Genomic DNA, 18671 nt, shown 5'->3' with positions numbered 1-18671 from the left:
TGATAAAAGTTAGTATTTTAATGAAGTAGCTTAAAGTCAACAACTGATTGTGGACATTCACAAGAGTCTCCGGGGCAAAGTTCATAGTCAAATGTTAGAAGTCCACTTCCACCACTACCACCAGATCCACTTCCACTACCTGATCCCGATCCACTACCGCTACCACTTCCACTTCCACTGCCGCCACTACCACCGGATCCACCACTTCCACTGGATCCACCACCACTTCCTGATCCGGTTGAATCGCCAGTGTCACCAGTAGCAGATGTACCAGTTACAGTACCGGTACCTGTCGATGTACCAGAATCTGTGCTTCCACTAGTAGTTCCACTGTCGGTTGTACCACTATCTGTTGTACCAGAAGTGGTTGTACTCTTTCCAGTGCCACCAGAACCACCAGAACCACCGGATTTTCCAGTTGTTGGATGAGCAGTAGTACTCTTTCCTGAACCAGATCCTCCAGAGCCAGAACCACCAGATCCAGTAGTTTTTCCTGTGGATGTAGCAGTAGTCGTTGTTGTAGGACGAGATGTTGTTGAGCTTGGTCCAGTTGTAGAGGTTGTAGATGTTGTTGTTGTTGTTGTCGTAGTTGTTGTTGAGTTGGATGAACATGGTAGAGTATCACCATTGGGACAATTGCACGAACAACTTTGAGTGCTACAAGTAACATTGATCTTTAGATTCTCCGCAAGATCATAACATTCATATTTACAATCTAATAATCTGATTAAACAAAAGTAATAAAAAAACATAATGTTAGATAAGATGATCAAATCTTTTTTTTTTTTTAATAATTATTTAAATTTTCTTACGAATTAACAGCAACCAAGGTTTGTTCATTATTAAAGAAAGTACATTGACAAAGATGCTTCTTTGCTTGAATCAGTGAAACTGAAAGTAACACGAAAAACACCAAATATTTGATAGTCATTATTAAATGTATGTATATATCTACCTCTCAAGATATGAATTGTTGGACAATAGTGTTGATTAATACATTTCTTGAGAATCAAAGGTTAGCTATTTATAACCATGGTCAAAACGATTACACTGAACAGAAAAACAGTGAGAGAAATTTGCAAATTAATAATGTTGATAAATAATAACTTTCGAAAGTGCTAATCTCTGTGCCTAAATGTTTGTCAAACTTTTCAAAAAACAAAATAAAAAATAAAAATAAAAAAAAGTGGATTTTTTTGAAAATACCTAAAAAAAGAAGTTTGTTACTTTGATTGACTAGTCTGGATGTAGAATGAATAATAGAGAAAATATTGAGAATGGTCTTTTTAAATGAGTTTGAAGATCTACAATTCTTTTAGTTTAAAAAACTTAGATACTTAATTTGATAATAATATTAAAAAATATAATTTTATTGACAAACTCCACCACTCTTAAAACATTTTTTTTTTTTTTTTTCATAACAACATAACAATGGAGAATACATACAAAGAAGAAGATAAAACAACTACAGGTACAATCACTTCTACTACTAATAATAATAATGACTACAATCAAAAGGATAATGAAAAGAAAAAGAAACAAAAAAGTAACAAAAAAATGGGAAATGCTGAACTGTTGAAAACAATCAACTTTCAATCACCTAGAGAAGATTTGCTAAAGCTGAACAAAAATCAACTTACTCAGATGTGTGTTGACAACAGGATAGTGACACTCAAGACAGCAAGCAAACCGAAATTAGTTGATGCAATCATCGTTCGTCGAGAGAAAGATTTGAACTTGCAAAAGATCTTACACGATAACAATCCTTCGCTTCAATTTCATCGAGGTTATGTAGAATATAATCTCCCTGCGTTGATTATTATCAAGATCCTTCAGTACTACTGGAAGCTATCGACCAACCACACCAGTCCACTCTACTCGTATCGTGATGCATTGGTTCTAACCCTCATCAACAAACAATTCTTTTGTGTTGTTAATGAAATGTTCATCAGTACCAAATTGATTCAAAAGTATATTGATATCGACGAGATCGAAGAAGCTGGAGATAGACATCCGTACTGGCACGATGTTTTCTACTATGACTATAATGGACGTAGGAGATATCAGTCGAAATACAATCCCGAATATGAATATTCCACAGACAGAGTATCAATTGAATTTGGCTATGCACATTTGCTCAAACCATGGTGTCCTTTCAAGAATATTGTGAAACTCAAGGTTTCTACTACGGTGATGGAGTCATTGATGCGATCCACCTCTTCAATTCATCTCCAGCATGTCTTATCAACTGTAGAAAAATTGAACATCGTATCTGATCAGAAAGGCAGTATTACAATTCAATCTGTAAAGAGTATAGGTATAACAATGTATAATCTCAGATATCTTAAACTCCCATTTGCATTCAGCCGATCGCATTTCAAAGTGATGGATGTGTTTAAATCACTTAAGAAGATTGATTTCGGTTGTTTTCATCCAGATCTCTATACAATCATTCCATCGATCGAGCAGGTCTATTCAATAAAATTGGATATCGTTGCCATTCCACTTTCTAACAGAAATATAGTTACAAATCTTGGTGGTGTTTGTCTGTCAAAACGAGACTATGGAGGCTGTTTCGAATTTCCCAATCTCAAGGAGTTGGCTTTTGACAGGGAAACCAATATTAATATATTCACACATTTCCGAGAGTCCACTCTTAATATCACTTATCTCTCTATTCATTTGAAGACCAATCTCAAGGAGTGGTTCCCAATCATCGAGAGATTAAGATCAATCATCACCATACATGATCAATGTCAGTATTCTAACCATGAAAATGATGGATTGGCGCTCTGTAATCAATTCAAACAAAGTTTATCTCCAACCTTATCTCGGTTCATCATCACAACAGATAAAGTCTTTGATGCCTCCAACTATTTACTTGATATGGGATATCATCTTTCATTTGAAACAACAAAGTACCACAAAAAGCCATCATCTCTCAGAAAATTATATTTTAATAAAATTAAATAAAATTCAATTGATCTGTTGAAAAATCAAAAAAAAACTAACAAACTTATACTTACAAATAAAGAGTGGTAATCTTTGAAATCAAAGATTTTGCAAAAATAGGAGAGTGGTAAACATTTATATTTTATCAAAGTTAACAAACAAAAAAAAAATATTTTATTATAAAAAAACTTAAACTTACACTTTTTAATAGTTAAAAATAGAGAGTGGTAAACAATTCAAATGATTTTTATCTTTAAAATCAAGGATTTTACAAAAATTATGGTGGGGTAAACAATTATTTTTTGGTTTTATCCAATTTTTCTCATTTTGTTTTGATTGAATTTTCTTTTTTTGGCAAGAATCATTCTCTATTTTTTAACAATCTAACTGTCAGTGATCTCATTGATAAACATATTTAAGCTCTTTTTTTTTATTTGATCATTTCATAATTAAATACAACCAATCAAATAATTATTAAAATTAAATTAGAATTAAATACTATCAAGCAATATTAAAACACCAACAAACAATCAATTAAAATGAATCAATATCAATATCAACAACAACAACAACAACAATTCAATCAAGAACCAAGAATGTTTGGAAGAAGAAGAAACTTTGGAAAATCACAATCCAACCATCAGGAAATCAATGATACTCATGATCATTGTTCACACCCAAGAAGACATCATCATCAAGGTCATTGGAGATCATCTGTAGCCAATCAATTCAATGATCTACCAACTTCATTCAACATCGATGAGCATCATTGTCAACATCATAGATTCCAAGGATGTAATCATTCAAACATTGAATCATTCGGATTCAATTCAATTGAAAGAGGATCTCATAGATTCAGACGTTTCTGTGGATTAGAAAACACCAACAACAACAATTTTAATGACTTTGTTGATCCAAGACCAAGAAGATCGAGACGTTCCTCCCATGATCGAGAATCAACCAATCCAACATCAACAAATGATCAAGAAAATCAAAGTTCTGAACATGGTTGCCAAGGAAGAAGAAGAAGATCAAGACATCAACAAAATGATCTCCAGAATAATTCATTAAATGAAACAAATACCGCCAATAATGATGACACTTGTTTCAAATGTGAAAGAATCGAACAAAAGATTCAAAAACACCAATCAAGATTCCATTCATCTGGTGAATCAACCACCGATTGTCATAGATGCAAGAGAATTTCAATGAGAAAAGAAAGACACTTGCAAAAATCACATCAAGCTCCTGCACAAACCAATGATCTCAAATCAACAAACATTGACATCGATTGTGACAATCAATCATCTGATAACAAGAATCAAGTTTCTACCAATGAAACAACAACAAACATTGTTGGTGACAATCAAGATTCCAAAGAAAATATAAAGAATGATAACACAGACACTGAATCCAACAAAACCAACAAGAAATGTCACAAACACCAAAGATTTGGTATTAGGGGAAGACAATTCCAACATTCAAGATGCCAAAATAGATTAAACTCTGGACTCAGAAGAGGAAACAAATTCATTGGTGAAGACAACAATCATCATTCTAACAGTACCACCAAAGAGAATAGAAATGGATTCTTGATCAGAAAACTCAGAACTCAAAATATGAGATTAAGAAGAATTGTTTCATTCAACAATCAAAGAACATTCAGAAATCATGGACATGGACATCAATATGATCAATATCACCAAACACCGATCATTGGACGTAGAATGATGAACAGATTCATTCAAAGAAGACAATTCAATAATTTCACATTTGACCCAAGATTCACTCAACCAATGCAATTCACACCGCTCATGAGAAATAGAATCATGAATAATCGTTTCACTCAAAGACCTGATTTCAATGGTTTCTCATTTGCTCCAAGATTTACTCGTCCAGCAAGATCATCAATGAGTGGTCCAATGCCCTCGAATACTCATGGTCACCACAACTTCAGAAGATTCAATAGATTCAACGGTCATCAACAACAAGACAATGTTAATCATTATAATAATATGATGATGAAAACATTCCAAAGACCATATTTTGGAAATCCATCATATTACCCAGCCTACTTTTGTTAAACTAATTTTAATCCTCTTAGTCTCTAGCATTAACCAATCAACTATTATATCTACCTATATATAGATCAATCCATTCTTCATTTTTATAGAACAAAATTATTAATAAAATAACAAATTATAAAACAAAATTTGATTAAACTTTTTATATTTATGAATAATAATAATATTCATACTAACTTTATTTATTTGATAGTTATGTGGTTGGTTGGCTCTAACACTTAAGTTTTACCAATCCAAACTGTATAATCCGTGGGGTTGTAATATTGTCATTGAAATCATTCTACTTGATTGTACTTTAAAGGTGAATGATTCAAAATAATATTCTCTCTATTATGATTGTTTTGATTACTAATAATAATAGGCATATATATATTATTTCTTATTATGCTTTTTCTTATGTAAATCGTTAGAGAATATCATAGCTGCACTGTTACTATTGACTAACTTTTGAAGGAGTGTATATATATTTCTTGCTTTTGTAATTGAGTTGTTGATGTTTATTTTATTAGTCTCGTGCTGATTTAACTGCCACATCTCTTTTGTATTCAATCTTATTTTCTGTCGAATGCTTTCAACTGGGAATCTATAAGACAATCGAATGAACTCTCTATATAATTGTATTGATCCTAATACTTTCATTCTATATAACAAACTATTTAGTATTCAATAACGCAAAATATCATCAAGAACTTGATTAAAAAAAAATTAAAAATTAAAAAAATTAAATACAAATTTTAGAAACGAAAGGCGAAAAACACAACTTTTTTATTAAATATATAAATAGTAATATATAATTATGGATAATAATATAACAATAGTTACACCAGGTCAAAAACTGAGTAGAGATAATGAATACATAGCATCGGAAGGTACATACTATTATAAAGGTTCAATCTACTCTTCAGTATTAGGATTCAGACATTTTGTAAAGAATAATATAACTAGTAAAGAAGTAAGAAAAATGCTATATCGTTTATCATTATATAATTAAAAAACTAACTATTTTATTGATTAATATTAGGAATCAGATGATATAGTTGATAACAGTAATATTAATAATAATAATAATAATAGTAATAAAGATTATATAGTTGTTTTGAAAGAGAAGGATCCTGGTGTTGTACCAGAGATTGGTAGTGTAGTTACAGTACAGGTGTTGCGTATCAATCCGAGATTAGCAAGTGTTGCCATTCTCTGTGTCGGTACAAAGGCACTGAAGGAAACATTCAATGGTATCATCAGAGTACAGGATGTACGTGCCACCGAAATCGACAAGGTGGAGATCTACAAGTCGTTTAGACCCGGTGATATTGTGATTGCCGAGGTTATCTCGCTCGGTGACTCCAGATCTTACTTTTTGTCGACTGCAAAGAACGAGCTGGGTGTCGTGTTTGCTCAGAGCGTAGCTGGTGCCACCATGATACCGATCAGTTGGAACATGATGCAATGTCCAAAAACCAAAACCAAAGAATATAGAAAGGTTGCAAAAATGACGACCAACGACAATGAAAATGATAGTGAAAACTCGGCAACAACAACCAACACAGACAACAACACAGAATCTCAAGAAAATGACGAATGAAAAATTGAATGAATAAAAGAGTCAATCAAATTTTTATTTATTAACAATAATAATAATAATACACACTATGATAGTTAAATTAGCATGGAAATTAAAGTTGATAATAAAAGTAGGAATACAATGTTGGTGATTCCCCTGAGGGTAATTGAAGTAGAGCCACTAGCTTCGATATTCAATTCGGCAGCTGCACAACCTGGAGCCTGGAACTGCTGGTAGGAAGAGATTACTTTCTCTGCTACAATCTCTTTGATGTCTATGACGATCTTTTCATTGAGAATCGATGTCACTCGGACTTTGTATGGACCAGCAGTGTGGTCGTTCGAATCGACCCAATAATTGTAACTTTCACGTTGCAACATGATCCAGTTTGATTGACCAAACAACTGAACTTCCACCGAGAGAATCTGGACAATACTGTTGTAAACTAGGTATGCCACCCAGGAAGGGTTGCTTCCATCCTTCAATTTAATACCCATCGATGGCATATTTCCACAAGCAACTTGACGCCACTTTAGATTCTCAAGCTCACCAAGCGAAGCCTCGCCAAGTTGGGTAAATGCGTCATAAGAAAGATCAAAGTGGTAGGGGCGACTACAAACTCCTCCCGATGGACATAGATCCGTTGAATAGACAGTGATTGTTTTATTGGTGTAAGGCGATGTGATTTCAAAGCAAACGCCACACATCTTTGCTCCATCAAAAAACGACTCTGAAAGCGCGGCAATATACGGAGTACCAGGTGCAGTCTTTCCAAAAAGATCACCAAATCTTGAAAATAAAAAAAAGATTAATATTTATTTTTTGTTATATTCTGATCAAACTATACATACGAACAAGCACCAGTTTCATAACCATAATAGTAAGTTGCAGAACCAACTTGATATTGTTGGTTGAAACCACATTGTTGTGCAGTGCAAACAACCAATATCGAAACGGTAATCAACAATATATTTTTAAAATAATACATTTCACAAATAAATAAGTAATTTACAAATAAACTATTTGAGTTTGAAAGACAAACAATTTATTGGTCCAATCAACCATTACATTTTGGTTTAAGATATTTATGGTGCACGAACCAAACCAAATTATGTTTTGATTTTTTTCACACAATCGTGTTTTGGGATTTTTTGGAGTTTAAGGTTACATCTTTAAAATAAAAGATTCGATGAATAGAAATATTGATCTAATTTGATAGATTTGATTGTATTCAGATCAATAGTACATGCAACAACAAGATTTTTATATAGTTGATTGATTTACAAATTGTTTATTGGTTAATGAAAACAAGTTATCTATTACATAAATGGTATCAAGCAAGTTGTTATTAGAAAATTGAATGTTGAAAGATATCTATATGTTAAATGTTTTAAACAAAAAAATTGAACTTTTGCTTATTTATTTTATATTATATAATTTTGTTTTATATTTTATTTTTTTGATTTGTTTTTTTTTTTTTTTTTTTGTATTGTTTTTTTACTTTAATTTATTTAGAACAAACCAGTCAATCCACTGAAATCTTGTTGTTCCTTAACAAAGGTCTCAAAGTATTGGTAGATGATGGTAACGGCCAAGAGAATACCAGTACCAGAACCAATAGCACCCATAAAGTCGGCAATAACGGTGAGAGCACCAATGCAAAGACCACCGAAAGCGGCAGCGGTTGGGATGTAACGGTTGAGTTCCTTGACGAGTGAGCTGTCACGGTGACCCTTCATGGTCATTTGTTGGTCACGGAGTTGCTTGGCAACGTCACGAGCGCTGGAACCAGAGACTTCGATCCAGACCTTTGAGAACAAAGCACAGGAGGTCAACATGAAGGCAATGTAGAAGATTGAGTGCAATGGGTCGGCCAAAACAGCAGACATATTGGGTGGTGGCGAGATGTAGTAGGTCAAACCACCGGTTGGGATCATTCCACCGTATTCAGTGACCTTCCAGGCACCGATCAAGTTGATCAAGATGTTGTCTGGGAAACGACGGTACAACAATTGCGAGACGAAATACAAGTTGCTAACCAAGGCCGATTGCAAGATGATTGGGATGTTGGAGGTGTAGAACAATTTGATTGGGTAGGAACCTTGTTGTCCTCTCATACGAGTGGACTTGACTGGGAGATCCACACGGAAACCTTGGAAGTAGATGACGACCAAGAAGATGAAAATGGTGGCGAGCAAGTTGGTGATGTTTGGAAGGTTCTGTCTGTAGAAGGCTTCCTTGAGGGCACGAACCTTGTCGGTACGGGTGAGGAGCAAGTGGAACAAGGCAATGACGGCACCCTCAAACTCGGTACCACGACCAGTGTTGACGGTGGTTGGCGAGAAGGTCTTCCAGATGATGTTCTCACAGATGTTGGTGGCAATGAACAATGAAATACCGGAACCGATACCGTATCCCTTTTGGAGGAGCTCATCGAGTAACATAACAATGATACCGGCAAAGAACAATTGCAAGATGATCAAGAAAGCGTTACCGAATCCCAAAACAGCTGGATCACCGTAGGTTCCCGACCAGATGTAGGCAGTACCTTGACCGATACAGATCAACATACCAAACAACTTTTGAGCGGCACTGAATAAATCTCTGTCCTCCTTGACTGATTGATCGATTTCAATCAACTTGGCACCAGCCAACAATTGCATAACCATACCAGAGGTAACGATTGGACCGATACCCAACTCCATCAATGTACCTCTGTTCGAGGCCATAATAACCTTCATCCAGTAGAATGGATCTGAAGAATCGTTTGATCTAATACCGTACAATGGTACTTGACTGCAAACCAAAAAGATAAACAATGACATAGCAGTCCATAGAATCTTTTCACGGAATTGGATCTATTTATATTTAAATAAAAATAAAAATAAAAAAAACTAAAATTAGTAATCGAATCATTAAACACACATCGCCACCAACACATCAAATTAAATTTAGACTTACCTTTCTGTCTGGTTGAGCGACTTCTGGAATTAAATGTGAGAATGGTTTCACAATATCTAAAAATCTGAAACCCATTTTCTATATATGTTTTTATATCTGCTTTATATACAACTATAATATTTTTTTTTTAAAAAAAAAAAAAGAAATATTAAAGATGTTAGAATTTGTACATTGTTATCTGAATGTTTATTTTATTGTTTAATTGGTCCATGTATGTGAATTGTTGATTTTGTCCAATTTAAATTGTTTGACTTGTTTTGACTTTTTTTGTTTATTATTTGTTTGTTTGGTTGTTTGATTGCTTAGTTGTTGTTGTTGTTGATTTTTGAGACTTACAAAGAATTTATATATTTAAATATTTAACAAACAACAATCTTTAAATTGAATAAATAATTTACAAATCAATTATTAATTGATATAAGTTTTTAAGGTTGATGTTTAATGTATATATATAAACAGTAATAAATATGCTTTATATATATAGGTCGGTCAAATGTGCGCAGTTACTGAAATAAAAAAAAAAAACAAAAATGAATAGAGGAATGGAATGTGATCATCAGCAACAAATTCAATTTTTTCATGTTGTGTCACCCTGAGTTCAAAAAAAAAACACATGACCCACCTATCAACACTCTAAAAAAAAAAGTCAAAATCATGAACTTCTTGCTGACTTTTTTTTAAATTTAAAAAATTCTATCAATTTTAAATTTTTCAAAAAAAGAAATTTCTCTTGACCAGTATATGTGAATCAATAAACCGTTTGACCAGTCATCAAAAGTCAACATAACATTCATTAATTAAGTCCAAGTCTAATTGATTTGGTTTCATTAAATGACCGTTTGAGTAGTAACTGATATTAAGATTAAATAATAAAATAGGGCAAATCTCTAAAATGAAAGAAAAATAAAACTATATTATTATTGTTATTAAAATTGGTTCTCATAGTCAATGCAGATCTTAATGAAGTAAAAAAAAAAAAGTTTTATATATTTTAAATTAAAAATTAAAATGCTTCTTGTTGATCTTTTAATATAATACCAAATTAGTAAATGTAAATACATCATTTTAAACGATTGTAGTTCGGGACCTAAGTGTTTCAGTAAAAAAAAAAAAAAACAAATGTCATTTTTTTGTTTTCGATTTTTTTCACATTTTTATAAATGGTAGAAGTGTTGGAAAAACGAACATTCATTTATTTGTTTTTTTTTTGGCTTTATTATTAGTTGGTTGACGAGTATTAATGTAGTACCTCTTTTTTTTTATTTTGTAAGTATCAACGCTGTTACACTTCACTCACCTCTTTTCTTTTAATTCGAATGATGATTCAACTTTATCATATTCATTTGATCATCCGTTCTGGATCGATTATTTGATACTCCTTGATGAGTATAATACATAGTTACTCTGACTTTTCTTCTTAATCACACTCTCTAGATCTAAGTTATTCGAGTATATACTAATCATTTTATATCTTTTTTTTTGCTATTATTATAGGAGTTATTTGATCATTTCTAATATACAATGAATTTAAATAAATCTTTTTATATTTCATATAAAAAAACTTGCATTTTTATTCGTTTTTACTCGAAATGAGTGTTATGTATTTTATTTCTAAAATTGTGATTATTACAACCATTATTAAACAAAGTAACATTGATTTAAATGTCATTATTAAGTAATTGTAGAAGTCTTTCATCTAATGATATTGGTACACGATAATTAAGATATTACTATCCCAGTTTTTTGAATTTTATTCTTCGGCAATTTAGATTTTCTGATCATGGTAAACCTAATTTTAAAGTTTTATTCAAAATATCTTTGTGGCTAAAAGATTAGGTCGCGAAATTTTATTTGCTTTTTTTTAAAAAAAATCACCACTATTTTAATCTTAGGGTTGTTTTGTTTTGTTTTTTTGTTACATTTGTTTCTTAAACAATAATTAAATAGATAAATAATAAAGATGAATAGAGGATTGTATGTTCTATTTCTTTCATTTTTGTTGATAAACAATATCAATTGTCAAGCAGGCGAGTACGGAGCTTCTGGACTATATTTAGGTATTTCACCGGATATAATTGCTGGTCTTGGAAGTAGTGTAAGAATGAATTTAGAGATTTATTTTTGTTTTTTTTTCAACCTATTTGAAGTGTTAACATAGCATTTGACAATATCGTTTTCATTAGTTAACAACTGCACTGACAAACTATGCTGAGAATTACAATATTCCCGATCAATCTGGAAGCTCAGGAGGTACCTCCTATAGATTCTCATCGTTCCAGATCTCCTTGAACTTGGATGAGTTCTTCCTCAACCAGAGCAACCAGGTTTTCAGCGCTGGTTGGGCCAATACTCAATTTAAGATTCAGTGGAACTATCATATCTGTGTAAACACTATTTTCAATCCATGCGAAAATGGTTACATCCAGGTTTACACTACCAATATCACACCGACCGACACCGTCACACTCACCACCGAGTTGACATTCGACTATTCCACTTCGACACCGGTCGCCACTGCACAATCGACCGAACTCACATTCAGTGATGGTCTCGTCCAGATCTTTGTACAATGTACCAACGCAATCTGTATTGTCCCGGTCGACGACATTGCCAACATGGTAGCCAACGACTTTGTTCCAACATTGACCACCGGAATCACCAACGAACTCAACACAATGTTGCCAACATTCACCAATCGTATCCACCCAATCCTCACAATGCCAACCACACTCAATGGATACACATTGCAAATGGATCTAACCGGTTCGCTGGTTCAAGCATTCACCGGAAGCGGTCTCACACCACTGCAAACCGCCCAGCTTCTTGGTGAACTCACTGCCACCAAGGATGGCAACACAATCACCCCACCATTCCAACCGGCTTTCGTACCGGAAGCATCGACCCTCGAGAATCTTCAAGGTCCATTGGAATTCACAATCACTCCATACCTAATCCAAAGTCTAATGTACACCGGATTGAACACAATGCTACCAATCACCATCAATCCCTCAGAGGTACCAGCGGCATCACCAGTGCAATTGAACACCTCCGATTCGTTCTTCTCCGGCGTTGCACCAGGACTTTCAAGCTATCCAAACTTGGGACTTCAATTGGATGTATCGATTCCACAACAGATCCCACAGGTATCGTTCAACTCCACTGGAATCTTTGCCAGTTTCGACATTGGTTTCGGATTTACCATCCTATCGAACCCACCAATGTTTGCATTCGCCGTAGACATTGCAACACAAATGGAGATCTACACCGATGTCAATGCCATCTCGATTTCCACCATCGAATTCAGCTCTAAACTCTTAAACTTGATTCCAAACGCCACAATCACCTCGAGCGCCGTCGGAGATGTCGACCCAACTGGATTCGACCAATTGGTTCAAATGCTCCAATCGGCCATTGCCATCCCGACATTCAACGCAACAATGCCACCCGAACTCACCATCTCCAATGTAAATTTACTCTACGGAGACGACACCCTTCAAATGCCAATCATCGGTGCAATCACACCATCATTCGATGATTTTTTTAACAAAAAAACAACAAATCAATAAATAGATAGATATAGTTATATATATAAATACGAATTTATAAATAAAAACAAAAAAAAAAAAAGAAAGATAGATACTTATTTTGTGTATTAGCAAACAAACTTTTGTTTAATGAAATTCAATAGGTTTTTTTCTTTAGTTTGGTATAACTAATTATTATTATTATTAAAAAAAGAATGATAATTAAATGTTTTGTTTTTTATCCATTAATTCTTTAATTTATTATGTATTGGAAGAGCAATCTAAAACCGAGATGAATACCAAGCCAATACAGTAGATTAAATTTATCCACCCTTCTTCTTTGATACACCAACAGTTCTACCACGTCTACCGGTGGTCTTGGTCTTTTGACCTCTGACACGGAGACCCATGTGATGTCTGATACCACGATGAGCTCTGATCTTCTTCAAACGTTCGAGATCCTCTCTGTATTTGACATCAAGTTGATTGGCAAGAGCTTGGGAGTACTTTCCGTCCTTAATGTCCTTTTGTCTGTTCAAGAACCAAGCTGGGATGTTGTATTGTCTTGGGTGGTTCAAGATGGTGGTAAGTCTCTCGACTTCATCCTTGCTGAGTTCACCAGCTCTATAATAATAATAATAGTAATGTAGTTTTTTTGATGATTAGCACAACTATCTCTCATTTTTTCATGTGGATGTGATTTACATACCTCTTTTGGAGATCGACGTCAGCCTTCTTACAGACGAGATTGGCGAATCTACGACCGATACCCTTGACGTTGGTCAAGGCGTACATGATCTTACGTCTACCGTCTACGTTGGTATTGTAGATACGGATGATGTGTTGGAAGTTTTCTGGGAGAATCAAGGACTATAATATTGTAGTAATAGAAATAGAAACCTATGTTAGCTAAACCATTCTCTAAAGCTATAAATCTGCAATCACTAAACGCTAAACTCTATTTATCCTCTCTAACATCTCTATCTAATCATACCATTGTAACAAAACTCGCAGTAAAAGGGTAGTTTTAGATTTCAATGAGTAGTATTTGAGTGGAGTGTGTCGAGTCGCGAGCATCCCACACCCAAGCGCAGCTGACATCCCACACTATCCAAAAAATAAAAATTCAAAAAAATAAAAATTATGAAAATTTTAAAATAATCTGGAAGTTCGCGCTGCTGTCACTCAAGAAAAAACGAAAGGTGAAAGACAATCACTTTGAAACAGATATTTAGTATAGTACAGACCATCAACCAATTAACGATTAAATTGATTTGTATAAATAAAATATTTACAATTTATTAAGTATATATTTGTTGGTCTATTGGTTCATATGATGATTAGAAGCAGCTGCTTCACCACGTTGTCTCTTTCTCTCTTGATAGATTCCAGTATAATATCCACTGTAGTACCAACTTAGTAGGAGATCACCTAGTTCGTCGTTCATCTCTAGATTTGGTGGTAAAGGAGGGAATGGTGGTGGTGGCGGTAGTGATGTTTGATGTTGAGTGCATGCGTATTCATTTTGTTGGTATTGCTGTGCTGGATATGGATGTTTTACATATGGTTGATATGAATATGCTTGATGATGGTAATATGCTGGTTGTTGACTATAATATTGTTGTTGTTGTTGATAGTATTGATGTGTATTCTGTTGTTGTTGTTGTTCGTCTATCAACATTGAATTACTATTGGTATTACTATTATTTCTACTATTGCTTGACTTTTTCTTTTTAATTGTTACTCCATTTTGTTGTTGTTGTGGAAGTTTCTGTTCTTGTAACTTTTGTTGTTGCTGTTGCTGTTGTTGTTTTATATTTGAAGGTTTATTTGAATTTTGTTTGGTTGATGTCGTTGTTGATGTAGTCGTAGATTTAGTTTCAGTGCTGTTTTTGTTATTCGCAACTACTGACTTTGGTTTATCAGAGTATAGGCTATGTGAGTTCTAAGATTATTAATGAAGTTTGATTAGTTAGCGTGTCGATCTATAGAGGTTATAATATGAGAATACTTACAATATAATCTTTAATCGCTTGATCATATGCACTTATAAGTGAAGTGTCATCCCACACCTCTTCATTTACTTCATTATCATCTTCATCAAATTGTTCGTCATAATTATTATCATTACTACTACCACTACTATTGTTATTATTATTATTATTGTTAAAGCCAAACATGATTGAATCTGTTTCTTTTATAACTCTATTAGACATAATCAATCAATTGATAATCAAAAAAAAAGATAATTTAACATATTCCAAATATATTTTTTTTATTTTATTTTTTTTTGTTGAAATTTCATCAACCATTTTATTCTCAAAGATAGATCATTCACATTGTTATTTTTAGATCAGTAGATAATTGTCATTATCTTGATATGTCAAATCAACAATTAGAGTATTGGTATGATTTCAATGGTTGTTGTGCGACCAATATGATAGATAGTTTACAAGAATATGTATTGCTTGTCTACCTACAGTAAGAAATTAATATAATTTTCAAAATGACAGGTTAATATCAACCAAAGTAATAAGTAAATGATCACAAGACAAATTTGTGGTTTTTCTTTCTTATTGTTGAGCTGATGATCAAATTAACTTGGTGAGGTGTCATAGCCAGATTAAAAAAAACAATTACAAATATGATATATTTATAAGATGTTATAAATATATCTACCTATTTTAAAATAGATTGATTATTTATAATAGTGCAAAGTCAATAAAGTTTTACATCTAAAAATAGTTAATTTTTTTGATGACTGAACACCCCAAAGTTAATAACATTAATGTTACTCTGTTTGTGTGGGTAATTTTCATTTTTGCAGTGTAGTGTTTTTTTTTATCATTATACATTATTACTTTTTTTATTTTTCATAATTATAAGCAAGTTAATGTTGACTAATCAATTTTCAATGGTCAGTCAATCATCATATATAATTTACTAATAATTATAATAAAAACATTAGTAAAATCTATATATATATATATATATATATCAATTATTACATCTAAAACTTAGAGTAAAGTAATAGTAGTTATTACAAATTTAAATTGTTGAATTTAAAAATAATAAGATAAAATAAAAAAAGATATATATATTTATATTATATTTGTATTAAGTTAATTTGTTTTCGATATTACAACTTCTTTTTATTTTATTTTTGGTAAAAGATGCAACAACCTCATTCACCTTCATCAATGACATCTGTACAACATCAGCAACAGCAACAACATAATAGTGGAGGATCTACTACTAGTAGTTCGTTGTCACCTTCACAATCCTCGATGTCATTGGGCACCCATGAACAGCCTTTAGAGGAGAAGTATGCCGATACTTCATTGTACCCACTACCGGTTCGCTTTGAAAAGCTGATTCCTCTAGACGAACGATACATCACACACTCTACATTCCTAAAGAACAAAACAGAGACAAGTTTCATTGGTTTGCTAACCAGTGCGAAGTTCTACAGTGTCGATCCCGATACCAACAAACAAAAGTGGATCATCAATCTCTTTGATATCCACTCTATAGAGGGTGATGAGTCGATCGATCCAAAGATGTTGAAGATAGTATATCACATCAGACCGACCAGTGGAACAAGTGGTACGAGCACAAGCAGCGGTAATCTGAATAGCACGATTGTTGGTGGTGGCGGTGGCGGTGGCGGTACTTCCAACGGTGGAATTGGTACTGTTGGCAATTCACTGAGTAGCAGTACGGACAATATGAACCCATCGCCGCCAGACTCACCCAATATAAGTGGTGGCGGTGGTGGACTACATAGAATTGGACAACTCACAGCAACTGCACTAAAGAAAGCGACAAACGCATCCGATAGCAACTTTATCGGTGAGAAGGTGTTCATTGCAGAGTCTGAGGATATCAGAGATCAATGGTTGGTTGCCATACGACTTTTAATACGAAATTACTTTCTAAAAGCTATTCGAGCAATCATTTATACCGGCGCCCGCAATCTATCAACTACATCTCTACGTATATAAAACAAATAGAAAAGGAAAGAATCAGGTAATTAATGATTATTAATCTCTTAAAACAATTGTTTTATATTATATATTAACTATTAATCTTATATATATATATATATAGATAAGATGTATTTTAATTTCGACAGAGAGATTCTATAATATAAGTGTTAAGCAAAATTTAGAATTGGGTAAAGTTAAAGTATGTATTTCAACCCTTTTGTTTACTTTTAGTTATATAAGTTACTTATACATGTAATGATTGATTGTTATATTAGTGGTCATTCCCAATTACAGCATTAAAGAATATTCAGGTATTTAAATCACCAACCAATCTAATAGTTTTAAATCTTGATAACAAAGAGAATTCAAAAGTTAAAGATACACAGCAATTCATTTTAAGAGATATCTTTGAAAGAAACTTTGTGTATGTATATTACTATCTTCGAGCTTCAGAACTTTGATTAGCTAATTAAATATCATTTCTATTTTTAGTGTTAATGAACTAAGAAGATTATATAATAGATCCACCAAACAACATTTAACAAAAGAGGAAAAAGATGAACCACAGCCAAAGAAGAGTACATTTAAGATTAAATAATCAAAAAAAAAAAAAAAAAAAACAACTGATCAGTTGATATGATGTTGCACCAAAGGAGTAGCATCCATTCAACAAAGAGTAACTTGATAATATTAGATCTAATCACTTATAATAATATAATATCATGTAAATAATTCAAATTTAAATTAATAAATTAAAAGTAAACCTATTATTATTATTTATCAAGATTTGATTCGACAAATAATAAGTAAGTCATGAGTAAGTGAAATTTATAGACAATCAAGAAATCGGAAGTTTTTTGTACTAATTATTACAATGAAGTTTCCAAAAATGTTGTCAATGTGGTGCAATAATAATTGGCCCAAACCATCAAATTCCTTAATTGGTTGTTCGAAACTCATGAAAAAAAGAGAAAAGAGAGCAACTTCGTTGTGTGCCATACAAAATGCATTAATTTAAAAATAGTTTTCTTTTTTGTTTGTTTTTTTTTTGGTTTTGATTTTTTTTTTTTGTTAACCACAACACTTTTAAACAAGGACCTCCCAGGATTTATTGTTTTTTTATGTTTTTTTTGCAGGGTGCAAGTGTCAAAGGAGCTCCCTTTTTACTATAAACTTTAATTAAGGTTGTAAGTGTCATTCAACAATGCATTTAGCCTAAAACATCATAATTATCAATTTGTTAATTAAACAAAAAAACTACAAAAAATAAAATAATAATACAAATGCATTTCCAATCTCGTAATTAAACTTTTTGAAAAAGTTTTATAAATAAAAGTGATTTTTTACAAATGAATCATAGAAATCATCTTCATCAACTTTAATATTGTGACTTTTTTATAGTACCCAATAAAAACTTTAACGAAGTGGCCCACAAGAAATCTAATTTAGTCAAAAGGTAATTAATTAACCAAGACACTTCGTTTTTTTTTTTAATTTAATTAATTTTAGTACCAAATCAAAGATTTTTAATTCAAGACTAACTTTGAAAATTAATAGTTATTTATCTTTTTTAATTTTTATTATTATTTTTTGTAGTATT

The 18671-nt window shown here is 32.6% G+C and overlaps 11 protein-coding genes across 11 annotated transcripts; 5 read left to right on the top strand and 6 right to left on the bottom strand.

Annotated features, from left to right (window-relative positions):
• Positions 1-17: 17 nt before the first annotated feature.
• On the bottom strand, positions 18-931 carry PPL_02185 (uncharacterized protein; the record flags this gene model as incomplete). Its single annotated transcript, XM_020573177.1, has 2 exons — positions 18-723; positions 813-931. The coding sequence occupies 2 exons, from the start codon at positions 929-931 to the stop codon at positions 18-20; spliced, it is 825 nt and encodes a 274-aa protein (XP_020437294.1).
• Positions 932-1431: 500 nt separating this feature from the next.
• On the top strand, positions 1432-2973 carry PPL_02184 (uncharacterized protein; the record flags this gene model as incomplete). Its single annotated transcript, XM_020573176.1, has 2 exons — positions 1432-1546; positions 1667-2973. The coding sequence occupies 2 exons, from the start codon at positions 1432-1434 to the stop codon at positions 2971-2973; spliced, it is 1422 nt and encodes a 473-aa protein (XP_020437293.1).
• Positions 2974-3491: 518 nt separating this feature from the next.
• PPL_02183 (uncharacterized protein) lies at positions 3492-5036 on the top strand (the record flags this gene model as incomplete). The annotated part of the gene is made up of 1 exon (XM_020573175.1): positions 3492-5036. One exon carries the CDS (start codon positions 3492-3494, stop codon positions 5034-5036), a length of 1545 nt encoding a protein of 514 aa, XP_020437292.1.
• Positions 5037-5408: 372 nt separating this feature from the next.
• Positions 5409-5675, bottom strand: PPL_02182 (LYR motif-containing protein; the record flags this gene model as incomplete). The annotated part of the gene is made up of 1 exon (XM_020573174.1): positions 5409-5675. The coding sequence occupies one exon, from the start codon at positions 5673-5675 to the stop codon at positions 5409-5411; it is 267 nt and encodes an 88-aa protein (XP_020437291.1).
• Positions 5676-5832: 157 nt separating this feature from the next.
• PPL_02181 (3'-5' exoribonuclease) lies at positions 5833-6618 on the top strand (the record flags this gene model as incomplete). Its single annotated transcript, XM_020573173.1, has 2 exons — positions 5833-5988; positions 6058-6618. The coding sequence occupies 2 exons, from the start codon at positions 5833-5835 to the stop codon at positions 6616-6618; spliced, it is 717 nt and encodes a 238-aa protein (XP_020437290.1).
• A 74-nt stretch (positions 6619-6692) lies between these two features.
• expl8 (expansin-like protein) lies at positions 6693-7585 on the bottom strand (the record flags this gene model as incomplete). Its single annotated transcript, XM_020573172.1, has 2 exons — positions 6693-7386; positions 7449-7585. 2 exons carry the CDS (start codon positions 7583-7585, stop codon positions 6693-6695), a joined length of 831 nt encoding a protein of 276 aa, XP_020437289.1.
• Positions 7586-8108: 523 nt separating this feature from the next.
• Positions 8109-9633, bottom strand: sec61a (protein transport protein Sec61 subunit alpha; the record flags this gene model as incomplete). The annotated part of the gene is made up of 2 exons (XM_020573171.1): positions 8109-9455; positions 9559-9633. The coding sequence occupies 2 exons, from the start codon at positions 9631-9633 to the stop codon at positions 8109-8111; spliced, it is 1422 nt and encodes a 473-aa protein (XP_020437288.1).
• A 1587-nt stretch (positions 9634-11220) lies between these two features.
• PPL_02178 (uncharacterized protein) lies at positions 11221-13308 on the top strand (the record flags this gene model as incomplete). The annotated part of the gene is made up of 4 exons (XM_020573170.1): positions 11221-11233; positions 11583-11653; positions 11742-13022; positions 13297-13308. The coding sequence occupies 4 exons, from the start codon at positions 11221-11223 to the stop codon at positions 13306-13308; spliced, it is 1377 nt and encodes a 458-aa protein (XP_020437287.1).
• A 97-nt stretch (positions 13309-13405) lies between these two features.
• rps18 (uS13 family ribosomal protein) lies at positions 13406-14079 on the bottom strand (the record flags this gene model as incomplete). The annotated part of the gene is made up of 3 exons (XM_020573169.1): positions 13406-13706; positions 13792-13952; positions 14077-14079. The coding sequence occupies 3 exons, from the start codon at positions 14077-14079 to the stop codon at positions 13406-13408; spliced, it is 465 nt and encodes a 154-aa protein (XP_020437286.1).
• Positions 14080-14403: 324 nt separating this feature from the next.
• On the bottom strand, positions 14404-15298 carry gemin1 (component of gems 1; the record flags this gene model as incomplete). The annotated part of the gene is made up of 2 exons (XM_020573168.1): positions 14404-15027; positions 15098-15298. The coding sequence occupies 2 exons, from the start codon at positions 15296-15298 to the stop codon at positions 14404-14406; spliced, it is 825 nt and encodes a 274-aa protein (XP_020437285.1).
• A 957-nt stretch (positions 15299-16255) lies between these two features.
• tipB (uncharacterized protein) lies at positions 16256-17669 on the top strand (the record flags this gene model as incomplete). The annotated part of the gene is made up of 5 exons (XM_020573167.1): positions 16256-16980; positions 17025-17078; positions 17237-17270; positions 17347-17495; positions 17564-17669. The coding sequence occupies 5 exons, from the start codon at positions 16256-16258 to the stop codon at positions 17667-17669; spliced, it is 1068 nt and encodes a 355-aa protein (XP_020437284.1).
• Positions 17670-18671: the final 1002 nt, after the last annotated feature.

The sequence above is a fragment of the Heterostelium album genome (genome assembly GCF_000004825.1).
Source record: "Heterostelium album PN500 unplaced genomic scaffold PPL_scaffold2, whole genome shotgun sequence".
In the NCBI taxonomy this organism is placed as follows: Eukaryota; Evosea; class Eumycetozoa; order Acytosteliales; family Acytosteliaceae; genus Heterostelium; species Heterostelium album.
Note: the sequence above shows the minus strand (reverse complement) of the source record. Positions and strands in the feature narration are given on the sequence as shown.